General features: G+C 47.0%; 2 protein-coding genes across 5 annotated transcripts in view; both read left to right on the top strand.

Annotated features, from left to right (window-relative positions):
- USF1 (upstream transcription factor 1) overlaps positions 1-4837 on the top strand; it is a 5974-nt gene extending 1137 nt beyond the window's left edge. For 2 of the 3 annotated variants that reach the window (XM_021681895.2, XM_021681894.2), the window contains exons 3-12: positions 1046-1138; positions 1532-1581; positions 1745-1860; positions 2215-2316; positions 2564-2759; positions 3007-3094; positions 3231-3289; positions 3412-3506; positions 3754-3882; positions 4072-4837. In XM_021681895.2, coding sequence (XP_021537570.1) covers positions 1131-1138; positions 1532-1581; positions 1745-1860; positions 2215-2316; positions 2564-2759; positions 3007-3094; positions 3231-3289; positions 3412-3506; positions 3754-3882; positions 4072-4161 — 933 coding nt within the window. In that variant the 5' untranslated portion in view covers positions 1046-1130 and the 3' untranslated portion in view covers positions 4162-4837. Of the gene's footprint in view, positions 1-1045; positions 1139-1531; positions 1582-1743; positions 1861-2214; positions 2317-2563; positions 2760-3006; positions 3095-3230; positions 3290-3411; positions 3507-3753; positions 3883-4071 lie in introns of those variants that run through there. The other variant, XM_021681896.2, reaches the window with a different exon arrangement.
- Positions 4838-5011: 174 nt separating this feature from the next.
- On the top strand, positions 5012-6453 carry TSTD1 (thiosulfate sulfurtransferase like domain containing 1). 2 transcript variants are annotated; one of them, XM_021681897.2, is made up of 4 exons: positions 5090-5197; positions 5396-5518; positions 6016-6178; positions 6266-6446. In XM_021681897.2, the coding sequence occupies exons 1-4, from the start codon at positions 5122-5124 to the stop codon at positions 6315-6317; spliced, it is 414 nt and encodes a 137-aa protein (XP_021537572.1). In that variant the 5' UTR covers positions 5090-5121; the 3' UTR covers positions 6318-6446. The 2 variants fall into 2 exon arrangements, with proteins under 2 accessions (XP_044772225.1, XP_021537572.1); XM_044916290.1 differs by lacking the exon at positions 5396-5518 and having other exon boundaries at positions 5012-5197; positions 6266-6453.
- The last annotated feature ends 13502 nt before the right edge of the window (positions 6454-19955 follow it).

Genomic DNA, 19955 nt, shown 5'->3' with positions numbered 1-19955 from the left:
TTTTTTTTTTTTTTTTTTTTTTCCTTTTTTCTTTATTTTTTTGTTTGTTTTTTGGGTTTTGGTGTTTTTGGTTTTTTTTTTGGTCAACACTTTCCTTCGATGCGGACTTTCCAGGGCTCATCCGTTGAAGTTTTTTCCTTAGATAGGAAGGTTTGGGGGACCTTATGGGTAGAGACTTGACCAAAATCTTACCCGTTCGTGTGGGGATAATTTTGTTGCTTTGTACATGGAGCTGTATCTTTCTGGAGGCATTTGTCTCCTCAGCTCTTTGTTTTTCCTGCCCTCTGGCTGGGTGTCAGGGTCCTAAGGCGGACACCTTGCAAATGAGTTCCTTTTCCATTGTCTCTCCTTCCGAACCTTGAGCCTGGAGTTTTTTCCCTTCTTGCTGAGGTTCAGTTGATTTTGGAGTTGTCATGGCAACATTTTAGCAACTGTGTTGTTCTAGGGAAGGCTTGGTGAAGAAAATAGGGGAGGGACTTGAAAATGATACACTTGGACTTGAGGGTCTTTAACAAATGACATAAATCTGGACACCCCAAAGCAGGAGCCCAAGGGGCCAAGTAGAATGAGGCCCAAGGGCCGAGTATGTCCTTATGGTTCATGGAGTTTTCCCCTTCCTAGATTTGAGAACAGAAATTTTTTGGTACAGTATGTGGCTCAGAAGCTGGAAGAGGCAGTAGCGTTCGGTGGCCCTGTGTTTTTGGTAGTGGTGGTCTAAACATGGCCCTCCTAATCCCGAAGTAGTGGCCCATCATGATAACTTTAGTCATGATCCATCCAGATATTGTTGTGTCTCAGTCTTTAAGTATAATCATCCTCTCTCCACCATGACTTGGAGCGATAATGGAGGGCAGAGGAACACTATCTGTAGAGTTACTTTTTCAACCACCGTAGCCCACTTCTCAGTATCAGAATGGAAGAAATGGACTGTCCTCTGTGGATTGATTGGATTATGTTCTTGGCTGAGTCTTCATGGAACCTAGCTTCTTGAAACAGAGGCTATTCAGTTTCCTGGACTCACTGCAAACTCCCTGATTTCTATCAGGACTTAGCACTCAGGCCTGTGAGGCAGGAGATACGAAGACTTCCAAAGAAGGACCAGCTCCTCGGATGTGCCGCCTTACAGAGAGATGAAGGGGTGAGTGAAGAAGAGGTAGGGTCTGGGGCGGGAGATGGGAGGCCTGGGAGAAGGCAGAATGGCTAAGACTGCTGGCTCCCGAGTCAGGTAGACCTAGATTCCGGTTTCAGCTCCATCACTTACTAGCTGCGTGATCTGGTTTCTCATCTACAAAATGCAAGTAGTGCTACTTACCCCATTGTGCTGTTCTTAGTATTAAATAATAACGTGTGTTAAGTGCTTAGTTCAGTGCTATGCACGCAGTAAACACTCAGTAAATACTAGCTGCTGTTATTCTAACCTAGCCCAGCATCTATCGGGGATGCCATTGAGTTTGGAAGCCATATGTTACTGGGTCAGTGAGCTTTTTATTCCCTTCTTCCCTTCTTCTTTCTTTTGTCCTGTCACAAACAGGCAGCAGAAAACAGCTGAAGCGGAAGAGGGGACAGTGCAGATTCAGGAGGGTGAGTGGTCGAAACAGACCTGAGACCAGGAGCCCAGCCTGGCCTCTCCCCCTCCCCCACGGGCGCATCTCCTGTGCACCCTGGTCCTTCTAAATGACATGCAGGTGGAACAGAGGGAGAAAGGCAGTAAGTCGCAGACTTTTCCTTTGCTCTTTTAATTCAGGAGCAGTGGCAACTGGGGAGGACCCAACCAGTGTGGCTATTGCCAGCATCCAGTCAGCTGCCACCTTCCCTGATCCCAACGTCAAGTACGTCTTCCGAACTGAGAATGGGGGCCAGGTAAGGGAGGGGGCCAGCTGCCTGCAGGTGTTACCTGGGGTTGGGGTTAAGGGAGGTAATGAGCCTGTCAGGGGGGAGACCTGGCTTGGAGGAGGCAGTGAAGATGTGGACTCCTGAGGGGCTGGGGGGAGGGGCTGGGGGAGGAGGTTTGGAGTAGAGGTTGGGGTGGGGTGCCGTGGGGTAGGGGCTAGGCTGAAACCTCTGGGGACAGAAGGGGGGATTGCTGAAGCTTTGTCTCTGAAGCACTCTTGTTTCAGGGCTCTATCCGAGAGAAGCTTTATGAGAGGCCCGGGGTCCCCAGCGTTGACTCTTGTATTCTCTCTCCCCCCCTTTCCCTTTCCTCCCTGCTTCTAGGTGATGTACAGGGTGATCCAGGTGTCTGAGGGGCAGCTGGATGGCCAGACTGAGGGGACTGGTGCCATCAGTGGCTATCCTGCCACTCAATCCATGACCCAGGTGCCAGGGCCTGGGCTGGGGAGGGGACTGGAGCAGCGAGGAGTAAGATGAAGCTGAACCCGTGAGATGGGGGTGGAGCTGGGGGTGGTGTGAGGCATCTGGGGCTGCCTTGTCTCAAGGCACTAGGTTTTCCCTTTCTGGCTGTTTCTCCCTCCTTCCCCCCCCCGCCAGGGATAGAAGCTGCAGAGTAGCTCAGTGGGAAGTAGCTGACTGTCACTGGACTCTGTCCTGTTGTTGCCCTTCCCAGGCGGTGATCCAGGGTGCATTCACCAGTGATGATGCGGTTGACGCAGAGGGGACAGCCGCCGAGACGCACTATACTTACTTCCCCAGCACTGCAGTGGGAGATGGGGCCGGGGGTGCCACATCGGGGAGTGCAGCAGCTGTCGTTACCACCCAGGGCTCGGAGGCACTGCTGGGGCAGGCGACCCCTCCCGGCACTGGTGAGCTGTGTGAGGGTGCCGGCCGGAGGGGCTAGGATCGGCCGTGGGCCATGGCTGGGGGCGGTGGGCCTTTGCCATGACCCCTCAATGCCCCCTAAGACCTGGGCAGCACTGAGTCTGGGGCTGCCCCCCCCAGCAGGAGGAAGTAGCCTCCCTTTTTAGAGGAGGCGCCTAGGACCTTGGCCTCCGAGCTTGGTGAGGTTACTAAGTCCCATGTCCTGACACAACCTACCCTGCATCTTCCCAGGACAGTTCTTTGTGATGATGTCACCACAAGAAGTGTTGCAGGGGGGAAGCCAGCGCTCCATTGCCCCCAGGACTCACCCTTATTCCCCGTGAGTAGGCCCTGGTTCTTCTCAGTTGCCGTGGTGGTCTTGGTCCCTGCCAAGTCCTGTGTCAATCCGTACCCCAACCTCCAGTCTTACTTTTTTATCCTTCCCTTACTCTGGCCACCCTGGGCTCTGTTGTCAGGAAGTCAGAAGCTCCCAGGACGACTCGGGATGAGAAGCGCAGGGCTCAGCATAATGAAGGTAGGTATCATTTGGTGGGATTGGGGACAGCGGTGGTGTCTGAGCGGGACAGCTTAGGTGGCTCTACAGGGCCTGTGGTTGAGTTCTCACTGAGTCACCTCGTCCTCCCTTTTGGCCCGCAGTGGAACGCCGCCGCCGAGACAAGATTAACAACTGGATTGTGCAGCTGTCCAAGATCATCCCAGACTGCTCCATGGAGAGCACCAAGTCTGGCCAGGTCATGGCAAGACCCTGGTAGTGGGCAGGATGCCTGAATTCTGTCTCCTGGTATTGTTTCCAGAAATGGTAGAGAGGGCACACACGGCAGTAATCTTTGCTTATCTTTCTCTGAGGTTCCTGTATCCTTGTGAAATGTTCTACCACATTTTACCCTTAGGGGAAAAGGAGGTCCAAAGTGTGTGCTTTGGGAAGGCAAGCCAGGTGTCACCTATTTTAGTTCTCATTTCGTTGGCCTTCTCTTGCAGAGTAAAGGTGGAATTCTGTCCAAAGCCTGCGATTATATCCAGGAGCTTCGACAGAGTAACCACCGGTTGTCTGAAGAACTGCAGGGGCTTGACCAGCTGCAGCTGGACAATGATGTGCTTCGACAGCAGGTCAGACCCCTCCTCATTCCAGCCCTCCTCAACTCCGTGGCCAGTGAGCCAGTGAGGGACGCCCGCCTCTGGTTTCCATAGAGGGGGCGTCATCTTTTTCCCCTCACTAGCAGATGTGTGAATACGGTGCGGGATCTGGCCGCGCCAGCTTGTCTGCTCACTCTCTCCACGGCCTCCTTTCCATGCCAGGTGGAAGATCTGAAAAACAAGAACCTGCTGCTCCGAGCTCAGCTGCGGCACCACGGAGTCGAGGTTGTCATCAAGAATGACAGCAATTAACTGGGGGGACTTGGGGGCTTTGGGCCCTACCTCCCCTTTCTGAGAACTGCACATAGCCCAGGAGCAACAGGCTAACCCCGTGCCCCTTTCCTTCACTGCCCGCTTCTGGCGGGGGACCAGGGGGAGCTGAGAAGGCGTGGCTTTGACCCAAGGCCCTGTGACAGAGCCACCTGCGGTCGTGTGAAACACACCCTTGGGTGCGTGCTGACAGCCTGGCCCGGCTCCACCGCGCAGCCCCCTGGGCCCTTGTGCTCTTGCAGATGCATGTGCTGTCTCCGTGCTGGATACCGGACCCAGGCAACCTGGGGGCTTGCCCTGTGCTTGCTGAGAGGGCCAGCAGAGGGTCTACTCACAAGCCATGCGCTGGCTTGCCCCAGGGCTCTGGCACTGCCCCTGGTTCTTCCTTACCCCAGAGCTCAGATGTGCACTCGGGGACTCTGGGGATCAGGCTTTAGCGACAAGTGGGGAACAGGATACCTAGCAGTGAGTGGCTGCTGCCACAGGAAGAGATCAGCCGACAAGGAGCTAAGGCCTGTGCAGAAGTCTCTGGAGCCAGGGAGAACAACAGACGGGCCCACGTGGGGCCTTCCCCTTGTGGGGATGGTTTTTCCTTTCCTTTTTCTTTCTTTCTTTACTTTTTTTTTTTTTTTTTTTAAAGATAAAACGTTCAGAGCCACTGTTGTCACCTGGTTTTCCTTTTGTGGGCCCTGGGGCAGGAGGGAGGGAGGCTCATTGCACTTTGCCCACTAAGGGTTGGGCCAAGGTTAGGGTGGGGTGCTGCTCCTGTGTTCCTTACCCTGAGTCCCAGTTCCTAGGCCAGACCAGTTTGCCCGCCCGGCGCTGGGCAATCGCAAGAATTTCCCTGGTGAGCGGGTATCAGCGAACAGGTGCTGCGGGGGCGGTGCGGGAGGCGGTGCCTTCGCTTCCGGTTCCGGTTCCGGCTCCGCGAGGGCGGGGGAGATGCTGCGGGCACCCGGGGGGCGGCCCGGGGCCGCATTTCTGCGGCTGGCCGTGGCGGCGCGCACCATGGCTGGAGGTAGCTGCGGGGAGAGACCTGGGACCTCGTCCCGTCCTACCTGCGGCCCCCCTGGGAGCGCGTGGAGCCCCCGGGAGGAGGTGTAGCGGAGGGGCGTGGCTCAGGTCCGCTCGCCCCCGCTCCCGGGCTGGGGCGCTGCCAGGTGGAGGGGCGCCGCGCAGCCCGCTCCGCTCAGGGCTCTCGTGCCTCCTTCCTCAGCGCCCACGGTCTCGCTCCCTGAACTGCGTTCGCTCCTGGCCTCCGGCCAGGCCCGGCTCATCGATGTGAGATCTCGGGAGGAGGCGGCAGCGGGGACCATCCCGGGGGCGCTCAACATCCCGGGTATGGGACAGAGGGGACGCCCGCGCGGGTGGCCTAGAGGCCGTCCAGGAGGGACTCCTAGGGCGGCGTGGGGAAAGCACGGTCCAGGGGGTTCTGTATTCCTCTAAGGCCCCCCACCCCAGCTTGCTGGAGAAGGGCTGGTGGGAGGCGGATTCTGGCAGCGGAACTGGCCCTTCCAGTTCCAGCGGATTACGGGCGGCGAGGAAGGGGCGGACCCGCTTTTCTACGCTTGATCCCCCCCCTCCCCCGCTGGGTACCCCCCGCCGCTCCTCCTCGCTGCTGGGGAGGTGGCTCCCGTTCAGCTATTTGGCTGCCTTCCTGCGCAGGTGGGCCTGTCTGGCCCTTGAGGTTGGAGGGGAGGGGGAGTGGTCACCGTATGTTGTTTTGGGGCCCTCTGGAGATTTGTCCGGGCCCCAAGATCCAGTCCTTCCAGGCCCGGTCTGAACCTGAGATCGCCCACTGCCGACTTTCCATTCTACCCCCTTGACTCCTCCCAGTGTCTGAGCTGGAAAGTGCCCTGCAGATGGAGCCCGCTGCTTTCCAGGCTTTGTACTCCGCCGAGAAGCCGAAGCTGGAAGAGGAGAACCTCATTTTCTTCTGTCAAATGGGCAGGCGGGGCTTGCAGGCCACGCAGCTGGCCCAAGGCCTTGGATACACAGGGTATGGGGAAGGTGTGGGGCGCTAGCCGGGGAGGGACTGGGGACTGCCTCCCGGGCCTGTCCTTCCTCACCCCCTTTGTCTCCACAGGGCTCGCAACTTCGCAGGAGCCTATAGAGAATGGTCCCAGAAAGAAGGTTAGGTAGAAGGAGGCTAACTTATTGCCCCTCTCCCTCGCCCCCATGGCCGCCTTAACTAAGGGTGGTGAAGGGGCTGACTCCTCAGGTTGGGACAGCTCCTTACAGTGCTGTGCACGCAAAAGCATCCAATAAAGAGCATTTAATCAAAATACTGGAAGCACTTAATTTGTCAGGTGGACTGCACATAGTCCTAATCTTAATCTAGACTTCAGCCCTGGGTCCTTCTCCATTCATCTGTCCCCCACCCTGCACCCTCCACTCCCGCCCCCAAAACTCCAGCAGTTTCCTGAGACTATGATTCTCCTTCTAGAACAATTGTGTGTGTGTATTTTTTTTAAAGATTTTATTTATTTATTTGAGAGAGGAGCGAGAGCACAGAGGAGAGGGAGAGGGAGAAGCAGACTCCCCAATGAGCAGGGAGCCTGATGTGGGGCTGGATCCCAGGACCCTGAGATCGTGACCTGAGCCAAAGGTAGACGCTTAACTGACTGAGCCACCCAGGTGCCCCTAGAACAATTGTTTTCAGCCCAGGATACACACCAGAATCATCTGGTACCTAAAAACAAACAAACAGTGTTTGGGCCCTCCCCCAGATTTGGAATCTTGGGGGTGGGACCTGGGTAGTAGTGGTTTTATGAGCCTTTGAAGTGAATCTGATGTGCAGTGGGAGGCAGGCCCACTGCTGCGGGGGGTCAGCAGACAGGCCTCGCTTGGTTGGCCTTGTGCCACGACTGTTTTACATACTGTCTACGGCTGCTTTTTTTTTTTTTTTAATTTATTTTTTTTATTCTTATGTTAATCCCCATACATTACATCATTAGTTTTAGATGAAGTGTTCCATGATTCATTGTTTGTGCATAACACCCAGTGCTCCATGCAGAACGTGCCCTCCTCAATACCCACCACCAGGCTAACCCATCCTCCCACCCCCCTCCCCTCTAGAACCCTCAGTTTGTTTTTCAGAGTCCATCGTCTCTCATGGTTCGTCTACCCCTCCGATTTCCCCCGCTTCATTCTTCCCCTCCCGCTACCTTCTTCTTCTTCTTCTTTTTTTTTTTCTTAACATATATTGCATTATTTGTTTCAGAGGTACAGATCTGAGATTCAACAGTCTTGCACAATTCACAGCGCTTACCAGAGCACATACCCTCCCCAGTGTCTATCACCCAGTCACCCCATCCCTCCCACCCCACCCCCCACTCCAGCAACCCTCAGTTTGTTTCCTGCGATTAAGAATTCCTCATATCAGTGAGATCATATGATACATGTCTTTCTCTGTTTGACTTATTTCGCTCAACATAATACCCTCCAGTTCCATCCACGTGTCTACGGCTGCTTTTGTGCAAAAATGACAGAATAGTGTGACAGGGACTGTGTGTCCTTCAAATCCTAACATTTTAATTATCTAGTCCTTTCTAGACATGGTTTGCCTGCTCTTGCCCCAGACTTTCAGGTCCCCAGCCCAACCTCACCTCCCTGAAACTTTGTCACTGGCTTGAGCACACGAAAGGGCGGTGCCCAGCAGTGAGTGATGGATGTCACTCTTCATGCCCACGGGTGTGTCAAACGTAGTTTGCAGGTATGAGCCACCAAAGACAGGCCCTAGTTTTTATCAACACTGTTCTTTGATCCAGCACTGGATTAAACAGAATTTAATTGATAAAATGAGAAAGCACATGCTTGCTGACAAAATTCAACACTACCCAGTAGGTATGTAACTTCCCTCTGGTGTGGGGTATAGTTCGATGCATATCTTTCCAGACCTTTTACATGTTTTCACATCAGAGCTCTGACTTCTTAGGTTTGGTATTTGAAGCTTTTATTCCTTGAGGTGCCCGGCTGGCTCATTCTGTAGTGCATGAAACTCTGGATCTGGGGATTGTAAGTTCGAGCCCCATGTTGGGTGTAGAGATTACTTTCAAATAAAATCTTTAATAAATAAATAAATTCTTACTTTCAAATAAAAGCTTAAATAAATAAATAAAATTCCATTCCTTTATTTGTGAAAGAGAAAGTTGGGTCACAGATGGACCCAATTTTCTGAATTTTCAAGTTTCTGGAGAAATCCCTTAAGACATAGCTTGCATTCCTTGCCTTTCTCTCCCCTTCTGCCTCCTGGACCGGAGGACTCCCCCCCCCCCCCCCATCTTTTATGGCACAGCCCACGCTGCACTACCACAAAATCTGCGGTTGGCCTGGGCTGTGCAGGTCCTCTGTCACCGCTCTCCCATCCTCCCCCTGGGCGAACCACAGCACAATACTGTGTGAACTTAGCTGGGTAGTGCTAGGTCTGCAGATAAATCGAAATATGTGATTCTATGCCAAGGTTTGGCAAATAGTAGGTGTCTGTACTTTCCTCAAATACCCACATCCCTTTGGTTCTCAGACTGGTTCAAGTTTTTCCTGGGGTCTAATTTCCCTCTTTGTTTGCATCTTAACTGTTCTAGTCTTTTCTTCCCCCTCCTCAAGTATTATAATTTGATTATAGCATTTCTTTTCTTCTTTTTTTGGAAGCATACTTTTCCTACAATAAAATGCACAGTTAAGTGTTCAGTTCATTGAGTTTTGACAATTGTATGCTCACTTGTAACAACCATTCTGATAAGATCTAGGACTCTAAAATCCCCAGAATTTTTCTGGGGCCCCCTTCCATTCAGTTCCATCCTTAATCTTTCCCTTTTTTGTTTTTAAGATTTTATTTATTTATTTGAGAGAGACAGAGAACAGAATGGGGGGAGGGGCAGAGGAAGAGGGAGAAGCAGACTCCCCGCTGAGCGGGGAGCTGGATGCGGATGTGGGGGGGCTCAATGCCAGGACCCCAGGTTTATGACCTGAGCCGAAAGCAGACGCTGAACCAACTGAGCCACCCAGGCGCCGCATCCTTAATCTTTTCTCTCTTCTACTACCATAAACTAGGTTTTTAGCTTCCATCCTAGCCTGCCAACCTACATGATTTGCTTTCTTCTGTTTAGCCAGTGAGGGTCAGAGAGGGTCCTGGAGGTAAACCGAGCTGGCCTGCTACACAACCGACCGTGCCTTCTGGCTTGATCATCGATTAAGAGACCATTCCTCTTTCTCCCTTGTTAACTGTTTGGTTCATAATCTTGATAGCTGTTCCAACCCATTACTTTGCCCTGTAAAGTTCTTCCCTTTCCTCGTAGCTATTTTGGCAGCTGAGGCTGGGGAGCCCAAGTCTACCAGCAATCGTTCCCTTGCCTTCTCTGCCTTTCTTTCCAGACTACATTGGCCTCTTGCCTCTCCCAGACTTCGTCTGCAGCAGGTTGTGTTGCCCATCTACGCGTGTCATAACCACCACTGGACATTTTTGTTGTTAACCCCTCCCAGTTGATTTGAGCTCCTCAAAGGCAGGAACCGGCTGTGCAGTCCCTGACCAGCAGTGCCCCAAAGGAACAACACAAATTCTCCTCAGGTGCTTGTTGAGCCTCACCAGCCTGCCAACTTCCAGAATTGTATAATTCCAGCCTTTTTTTTTTTTTTTTAAAGATTTTATTTCTTTATTTGAGAGAGAGAGAACACATGAGAGGGGATAGGGTCAGAAGGCAAAGCAGACTCCCTGCCGAGCAGGGAGCCCGATGCGGGACTCGATCCCGGGACTCCAGGATCATGACCTGAGCTGAAGGCAGTCGCTTAACCAACTGAGCCACCCAGGCGCCCTAATTTCAGCCTTTTTGAAACATCGCTGCCTGAGCCTGGCTGTTTCAGTCAGCAGAGCATGTGGCTTCTGATCTCAGGGTGGTGAGTTCAAGACCAACGATGGGCATAGAGCTTACTTAAAAAAGAGAGAGTTGATTTCTTGGAGCGCCTCGCTGGCTCAGTCGGTGGAGCATGTGACTCTTGATCTCGGGGTTGTGAGTTTGGGCCCGACGTTGGGTGTAGAGATAACTTAAAAATCATAAAAAAAAAATTTAAAAATAACATTTTTATCTTATCAATCAGAGTTGATAATTTATAATAAGTCCTTGTTGCCTAGTGGCCCAGGCACATGTCTTGGCCTGGCCTTTTAAGCAATCTGTAGCCCGAATCTGGCGTCACCCTGCCTTCCCAAACTTCTCATTCTGTGCCTGCCGCTGCCAGCCTGGTTTCTTTAGTGGCCTAAATAGACTCCATTCCCTTCTGACCCTGGCATTTGCTCACCATTTCCCCTGTTTGGGAAGCTTCCAGTCTCTTTTGTTATTACTCTGAATTTCACAAGAATTAGAAGAATGTATTTGGCAGGACACTTGCTGTCCTCATCCAGAGGGCTTTTAAACTGAAGAAAAAGGGAGAAAAATAACCAGATAATATTATATAACTGGCTTCCATAAAGGACAGGAAAACCAGGAGAACAGGGGATAAGGTACACAGTTACCATGCTGTCTTAAAACTTTAATGGCTCTTCACCTTTGCTGATTTCATTTTTGTATGGCCAACAACTCCACCAGGACCTGGCTTATAGGCGTTACTTCTGCAGATGTGGAATTTTTGTTGAGGTCTTTAGTAATTCTCAGGGAGAAAAATGCAAGGGGAGAGAGTTGGGAAAAATACTTATGAAAGGTAGCAGGTTATGATTTTTTGTATGTAGCAAAGGCTACATAGTGGTCACCACCAGTTACTTTTTAACTATTCCAACTATCTGTAAAATGGGGGTTAAAAGACATCTCTTTGCGGCATCTGGGTGGCTCAGTTGTTAAACGTCTGCCTTCCGCTCAGGGCATGATCCCAGGGTCCTGGGATCTAGCCCCACATAGGGATACCTGCTCATCAGGAAGCCTGCTTCTCCCTTTCCCATTCCCCCTGCTTCTGTTCCCTCTCTCGCTGTGTCTCTCTCTGTCAAATAAATTAATAAAATATTAAAAAATAAATAAAAGACATCTCTTTGGATAGTTGTGGAAGTTTATTAGGATAACAAATGTAAAGTACGTGCCATGTGGAATGTATGGATTTAGAGACATATATGTAATAAACACAAGGAGGTATATAAAATAGCGTACGGATTTTGATACTTGGTGGAAGGGAACTTGTGACAGCTGTGGGAGTGTATGTCATATTTCAAAGAAAATATATTTAATGGAAGAGACAGACATCGTAAGGGTGCAGCTGGATGGATTTTTACAATGTGTACACACTCATTTAACCACCACTGTGGTCAGAAAACATACATTGTATGCACAGATTTAAACTCTGTTGTGACCTGCTTTTTGGCCAATTGTACAGTCAATTTTTGTAAATGTTCCATGAACACTCGAAAAGAGGGTATATTCTGCAGTTTTGGAGTAGAGTGTTCTCTAAATGTCAGTTAGGTCCAGTTAATTAATTATGTTGTTCCCATCTGTATCTGTCTCTAGAATTTTCTTGTCTGCTTGTTCTCTCAGCTTCCTACCAGCTTCATTTTGGTCAGTGCTTACATGGGACTTATATCCCATGTCTCCTGGGATTCCTATTAACCAAAGGAGAGAAACTAAGCACAGTTAGACACAAGAAGAGGACTACAGGAAAGCAGATTTTTAAAACTGAAAGAAAACATAAGTTAAGCTCATGGCTAGAGACTCTAAAGAGAACATGAGTCAAGAAGGTTGAGTTGTCGGGGCGCCTGGCTGGCTCAGTCAGGGGAGCCAGTGACTCTTGATCTCTGGGTTGTGGGTTTGAGCCCCACACTGGGTGTAGAGATTACTTAAAAATAAAATCTTAAAAAAAAAATAAATGAAATCTTAAAAAATAAAGTTGTCAGATTTCCCAGTGGGATACCCTTCCCACTGATTCATTCTGCTTCTATTCCCATTCCTAATTATTCCTCAGCCTATCAAGTCATACGATTCATTGACCTTACCAAAATTTTGCTATTTATTATTTTACTTACACCTCTGTTTTCCTCATAATCCAGTAGATTCTAAGCATGGTTCATCATTATCTCATTCCTTTGTATAACTAGGAATCAACTTATCAAGAAAGTTCACGGGGCATCTGGGTGACTCAGTCAGTTAAGCACCCAACTCTTTTTTTTTTTTTAAAGGTTTTATTTATTTACTTGACAGAGAGAGACACAGTGAGAGAGGGAACACAAGCAGGGGGAGTGGGAGAGGGAGAAGCAGGCTTCCCAAGGAGCAGGGAGTCCGATGCGGGGCTCGATCCCAGGACCCTGGGATCATGACCCGAGCCGAAGGCAGACGCTTAACGACTGAGCCACCCAGGCGCCCCAGCACCCAACTCTTGATTTCAGCTCAGGTCATGATCTTGGGGTGGTAGGATCAAGCCGGTGACGGGCTCTGTGCTCTCTGCACAGATTCTACTTGAAATTCTCTCTCTCTCTCTGCCCACCCCCTCCCCCGTTTGTGCACTGTCTCTCTGAATAAATAACTAAAATCTTAAAAGAAATAGAAGGTTCAAGACCATGGGGTGCCTGGCTGGCTCAGTTGGTGCAGCATGCAACTCTTGATCTTGGGGTTGTGAGCTCGAGCCCCACGTTGTGTGTAGACATTACTTAAAAAAAAAAATCTTAAAAAAAAAGTTCAAGGCCTATAAAAAGGAAATGTTAAAACACAATGAAAAGACCTTAAAAAAAGTCTTGTACAAAAGAAAAGACTTAAAAGATTCTTGGATGAGAAGACTTAACTTCCTAAATATATCCGTTTAGTTGAAATTAAGAATAGCTAGAAAAGCTAGAAAAAGCATCAATGAAGGGGAGCAACTGTTAGTAATTAAAACAATGTGCATGGATAGATAGATAAATTCCATAAACCACACCATATACGAAACTAAATTTCAAATGGATCAAAACTTTATTTTTTATTTTTTTTAAAGATTTCATTTATTTATTTGACAGGGAGAAACACAGCAAGAGAGGGAACACAAGCAGGGGGAGTGGGAGAGGAAGAAACAGGCCTCCTGCAGAGCAGGGAGCCCAATGAGGAGCTCAATCCCAGGAGCCTAGGATCATGACCTGAGCCGAAGGCAGACAGTTAATAACTGATCCACCCAGGCACCCCATGGATCAAAACTTTAAAGTAAAAATGGAAACTATCAATAAGAATTCTTTCATACTGTATTGCGTTTTTGAAAGTTGCTAAGACAGTGGATCTTAAAACTCCTCATCACAAGAAAAAGAAAATTTGTAACTAAATATGGTAACAGATGTTAACTAGATTTGAGGTCATTTCATACTATATACAAATCATTGTTATACATCTGAAACTAACATAATGTTATATACCAAGTATATCTCAATTAAAAAAATTTATACACAAAGAATTCTTTGATTATCTTAAAGTGGAGAAGATATTTTTAACTTTGAGTCAAAATTTAGAAGCCATTAAAGAAAAGACGGATAAAGTACAAAACAAGCAATTGAAAGCCTTCTGCCTGCCTGGCAAAGACACAAACATCACACAAGTCGAGTCAAAAGACAAACAGCCAACTGGGGGAAAAATCAACTCAGAGTGTACACAAAGGTCTAAATCCTGAATGTATAAAGAGCCCTTACAAATGGATAAGAAAAAGACTACCCCAATAAAAAATGAGCGAAACATATGAAGAGACAGTTCACAAAATACACAGGACTCTTAAAGTTAGGGGATGCTCAGTTTGAGATACACAAATTAAAACTAAGCTGAGGTTTTATTTATTTATTTATTTTTATTTTTTTAAAGTCACTGGTTGCTTTATTCTTTTTTTTTTTTTTTAGCTTTAAAGATTTTATTTATTTATTTGACAGAGAGACAGAGACAGTGAGGGAGGGAACACAAGCAGGGGGAGTGGGAGAGGGAGAAGCAGGCTTCCCGCGGGGCAGGGGGCCCGATGTGGGGCTCGATCCCAGGACCCTGAGATCATGACCTGAGCTGAATGCAGACGCTTAATAACTGAGCCACCCAGGCGCCCCTAAACTGAGGTTTTAATTCACATTATTCAGATTAGCAAAAATGCAAATGTTTAATAAAGCACTCTTTTGCAAGACTATGGGAGAATAGATATGCTAATAGATTATGTAAATATATATGGATACGAACTGTAGGGAGGACTATCTGTCAATATCTACATATACCTTTGACCAATCCAGCATTCACATGTCCTGAGATTTATCCTACAAATAAGCTTCCATCCATGTGAAATGATACCCGTGCATGTTTATTCATTTCATTACCTATGTTAGCAAAAGCCTGGAAATAATCCAGGTGTTTCTAAATTAAAACCGGCTAAATAAACATCACAAGCCTACAACAGAATATTATGTAACTGTAGAAAAGAATGAGAAAGCTCTCTGTGTACTCACTCAGGAAGGACCTCCAAGATGCATTGTTACATGATAAAAAATGTTCTATGCTATCTTTTGTGTGAAAAAAGAAAGTAAGATAATATGGAGATGTGTGTGTATGTATACCCACACAATAATTAATTAATTTGCTTACTTATTTATAATTGCCTATGTTTAGCAAAAAGAAACCCTGGAAGGACAGAGAACTAGTAAGAACTAGTAAGAGATGTAAACCTCTTTAGCATTCTTGCTGCTTTCTCCATCCACTTGCTTAGGAAAAAACCAACTATGGTCAAACCCAACTAACCACTTACTCTTTTCCTGCAGTCAAACAGCTAGAGTAAATTTACACCAGTTTGACTGGTCTTTCTTCAAGTTTATGTCCAAAATATTAGTAGGCAGTTAACACTGCTCACCACTACTAATACACACTTTCCTAGTGTGTTCAGTTCCTGTCTCCACTTCTCCCCACCCTGTATTTATTTTTTTAACACAACCTCAAGATTTCATTGTCTTCCTAATAAAACAAAATATGAAGCTTAAAACTGGATCACTGGGCCCTTCTTATCTCCTCCCTCACGTCTCCTAACAGCCAGCATTCTCTTAGATCTGCAGCTGGGCTCAACACATTCAAGCCTCAGTGCTATCTTCTTTGTATAGCCTTTTACTGGAAAATGAGCTTCGTCTGCCCACCATGGCCACTTTGCTTCCTGTCATCATGCCACTTCCCCTGAGCCTACAGAGGATCTTTTGCCCTTACACTGCGTCACTTTGTAGGCTGGTGCTCACCGCACTTGTCACAGAAAGTCAGGCAGATTCTAGAAACACTCACCATATTTGTGGGAGTGCTATTGGCACAGAAAACTCTCCCCACTCTTTAGATCTCCTGAACTTCCTTTTCCCTCTGCACTCTTTGCAAATGACTTTGCCTTATACTCCACAAAGAACAGAAAGCAGTCACTTTCCACGAACAAACGAACCAGCTGTATTAGCATACAGTGTTTCCATGCGAACAAAATACCTAATCTGACTTCCTCCACCTGCCCTCCAGGTTGCTGCTCCTTTTCTCTGCTGCCCTCCCAGGAAAATGTCCTTTGAACTGTTTGTAGTCACTGTCTTTACTTCCTTAATCTACATTCTCTCCTTAGCCTACTCCATGCAGGTTTTATTGCCTACCCCACTACTCCATTGAAACTTCTTTCAAGATGACCCATGAATGACACACGAGGATTAGTCATTAGATATAGGTGACCCTGGGAAGGGGTGTGCCTTTGGACTAGGTGCCTCTCTTTAGTGAACTCCCAAAGAAGCCAACAACTGCGGCAGTCAGTCCTTATTCCTGAAGGGAAGCATGTCACTATGCATGTTTGTACGTGCACAAAACTTTACATTTCAAAAAAGATAAAGGATTTTTAAAAAAATATGTCAAGGCTAAGGGAAAATGGAAGAGCATAGTCAGGATAGTCAGATGAAGTCAGGATAAAATCAGATGGAGTCAGGAATGTATATCAATTTTTGGACTTGAATTGCAGATTTGGATTTGGTTTTCCTAGAGACCAGCAAAGCAAAATGACTAACAGGATTGCTTATAAAATTCAAGGTATCCATAAGACAAATATATGACAGAAATGTGGCATCTCTCAACAGGAACATCTGGGAATATCAATACCTAGAATGTTGGGAGTGTACCATGCTGGTTTGGAAAGAGGTCACTTCAGGATTCTGTTTTCAACTCCATCCTTGTTCAATATTTTTATTACCCTATTGGATTATGCTATAGAAGGCATGTTTATGAAACTTGCATGTAACAGAAATTCAGGTGCAAATGCTAATGTATTGGATGACGGAATCAAGATTTATGTTTAATAATCCCTTCCAGAATTTTCTACTTTGCAGGCAAACTCACCAGTCTGAAAATTGGGGCACCTGGGTGGCTCAGTCGGTTAAATGTCTGCCTTTGGCTCAGGTCAGGATCTTAAGATCCTACGATTGAGTCCCATTTCAGGCTCCCTGCTCAGCGGGGAGTCTGCTTCTCCTTCTCCCTCCGTCCCTCCCCCTGCTGGTGCTCTCTCTCTAATAAATAAATGAAATCTTAAAAAAAAAAAAAAGACTATAAGATTTTATAAGATTTGTGTCACATTTGGGTTGCCCCCCACCAAAAGAATTTTAAAAAGACTACAAGAAACAAATGTCAATGACAATGAGATTTATGAACTTACTATTTATGTAAGCAACTTTATGGAACCTGGAGTATCAAATCATTTCCATGCTCCAAAATTACTTTCATGCTTTATACTTGTATACACAAATATTTTGTATAGAAATAACTGGGATGCATACTATTTGTATTTACTTTTTTCATTTAATTTTAACCCTGGACATTATTTTTATGTCTACTTTTCTATACATTAATATTTCATTTTCAAAGCAAAAAATATGAAATCAAATAAGGTTAAAAGCAAACGTAATTTAGTTAAGAAACAACTGTACAAGTATAGGATGTGAGAGACCTGACTTAATAGTAGTCCGAGTGGAACTGGGTATTTACCCCAAAGATACAAAAGTAGGGATCTGAAAGGATACGTGCACCCCGATGTTTATAGCAGCAATGTCCACAATAGCCAAACTGTGGAAAGAGCCAAGATGTCCATCGACAGATGAATGGATAAAGAAGATGTGGTATATATATACAATGGAATACTATGCAGCCATCAAAAGGAATGAGATCTTGCCATTTGCAACAACGTGGAGGGAACTGGAGGGTGTTATGCTGAGCGAAATAAGTCAATCAGAGAAAGACATATATCATATGACCTCACTGATACGAGGAATTCTTAATCTCAGGAAACAAACAGAGGGTTGCTAAAACTAATGATGTAATGTAGGGGATTAACATAAGAATAAAAAAAAAATAGTAGTCCGAGTGAAAATAAAGACTTGTGGGTTTTAGTTTGCCACAAGTTGACTATAACTATCTCAGGGTGTGATATGGCTATTATATTTGTGAATGCATTCTTGTGCTGTAAGTACAAGTGATGGAAATAGCCGTCATGGCAGTGCTTAAAATGGACCAGGTGCTGTGTAAGCATATTATGTGTGTTACATTATTTAATCCTTGTTTTGCTAGAAGGTATTACTGTCATTAACTACCTTCTGGAGGCAGAAATTTTCAGAGAGATGTGAGCTGGCGAAGGACTAGCTAGAAACTGGGGGAATGGATTTGAATTGAGATCTGTCTATCTCATGGAGAGATGGTTTCTCCAGTGCCCAGATCAGATCTTGGCAGTAAAATATAAGAGATTATCTCCAGGCAGGTGGTGGGGTGCAATGGGGGTAGGGGGGTGGGGGTGGGGGAGGCTTGTGAGACCATACTGTATGAAGACTCTTTGAAGGATTTAAAGATGTTTAGCTTGGAGAAGGAAAGACTTACAAGGCTCATAATAAGAATATTAAAATACTTGAAGGAAGGGCTGTCATTGGCAAAGAATAATGAGATTATTTTCTGTAACTCCAGAGAGCAGATGCTGAAGTTACCAGGAAGCAGATTCCATAAAGGATATTTTAACAGTTAAGAGCTGTACAAAAAGGGTGCCTGAGTGGCTCAGTAGGTTAAGCAACTGCCTTCAGCTCAGGTCATGATCCTGGAGTCCTGGGATCGAGCCCCACGTCAGGGTCCCTGCTGGGTGGGTGGGGAGTCTGTTTCTCCCTCTGACCCTCCCCCCTCTTGTGCTCTCTCTCTCTCATTCTCTCTCTCTCTCAAATAAATAGATAAAACCTTAATAAAAAAAAAGTCCTACAAAAAGCAGAATGGTCTGCCTTGAGAATTTTCAGAAGAGTTTAAGCAGAGGCTGTTTAAACTCTGTGGTTGTATGGACCTTCCTATGTAGGGCAAGAGGATGACCCAAATAACCTCTAAGATGACTCTTCCTCCTAAAGACTCCTGATCAGTATTGCAGTTCCTCTAACCTTCTGCTCAAGTTCCCCCATCTTGAAGTTTTCTCTGACACTCACAGCCCCCCCACCCCCCGCCCGGTGATTGGTTCCTTCCCCTGGCTCTTCCATTCCCTTGTATCTGCGTCTCTCTTCAAGGCGTTACATTCCTTTGACGGTAAAGAACAGAATTTTGCACATGGCGGGCACCCAAATATTTGTTTCGATTTAGTAACACGACGTTTCTTTTGGTAACATATTGTCTTGTTTCCTGTATTAGTCTTGGGAGTAGATAGTAAGCCGTTTGAAGTCAGAGACTGTGATTTATATTTATCTGTATTTCCTTCTCTACCCACCTAGTGGGTGTTGTAGAGAAGGAAATACAGATAAATATAAATCACAGTCTCTGGGCTTGATAACCATTGCTTTAAATTGAGTGGAACTAGAAGTGGACCAAGGACTGGGAGCAAAGGTGCGAGATGCAAAAAGGTCGAAGAATACTACCGTTTTGCATAAAGGTGTGGGCTTCTTGCAATGAAATAATGTTCAGGAAGTTTTCCAACAGGCAAGATCAGTTAAAATTAAATCATTGTAAAATAAAAGCTAGAAATAGTAAAAGTGTTGAGTTTCAATTAAAAGCGACACAATAATACAAATATTAACAGAAAGCTCGAGTATTAACATAGTCTATGGCAAGAGGGGCTTAGCACCCAACTATTAGGCACAGAAAGAAGAGAAATAATTTTGAAATGCAGGGCTCCGCTGATTCATCGAACATGTGTAAAGGACAAATGCAGTCACTCACAGTGATGTTTATAGAACATCTGTCTGTAGGTCAGTTTGTATTACCTGGGTGTGTTTGGTGTACATATTGGGTGTTCAAAGTTCTTGAGAGAATGCAATCCTGCTTTTCCCACTTTTGGGTTGAGGGCTCCCTTCCCCTCTCCTTCCCCTCCCTTCTCTCTGCATAGTCCCCCGCAAAGCTTAATGCTGCCAATGGGGTCGACAGAGGTTCACGGTTCGAGGCTCGTCTCCAGTTATCATTCCACTTCTCTCCCGGTCCTCTCCCCGCACCCTCGCATATGAATGTGTGGTTTTCACTGGCCAAGGTTTCCGTAGCCGCCAGCAGTTTACATCCAAACAAACACACAAACCACAGAAAACGCAACCAGGCGGCTCTCGGCGGCCCGGCAGTACGACCACTTTGCCTCCCTCCCCCTTCGAGGTATTCCCCTCCACCTCCAGCTCTCACTCAGGACCCAGCCAGTCAGAAAGTCCCTACTTCAGGAACACCGCCCAATCAGGGTGTCCTCACCTGCAGAAGGTGAGGCCCGGTCTCCTTACGCGACAGTCTCCTGGGCCAATCGGAGGCAGCTCGGGCTTGGAAAGGCGCCAATCGCTCCGAGCGGGGAGGAGCGGGAGAGGTCGCACCTGGCGACGGTGAGTCACTCAAGGGAGCGGCGGC

Source organism: Neomonachus schauinslandi, chromosome 6, assembly GCF_002201575.2.
Source record: "Neomonachus schauinslandi chromosome 6, ASM220157v2, whole genome shotgun sequence".
NCBI lineage: Eukaryota > Metazoa > Chordata > Mammalia > Carnivora > Phocidae > Neomonachus > Neomonachus schauinslandi.
The sequence above is the reverse complement of the archived record's forward strand: the minus strand, read 5'-3'. Positions and strand labels throughout refer to the sequence as shown.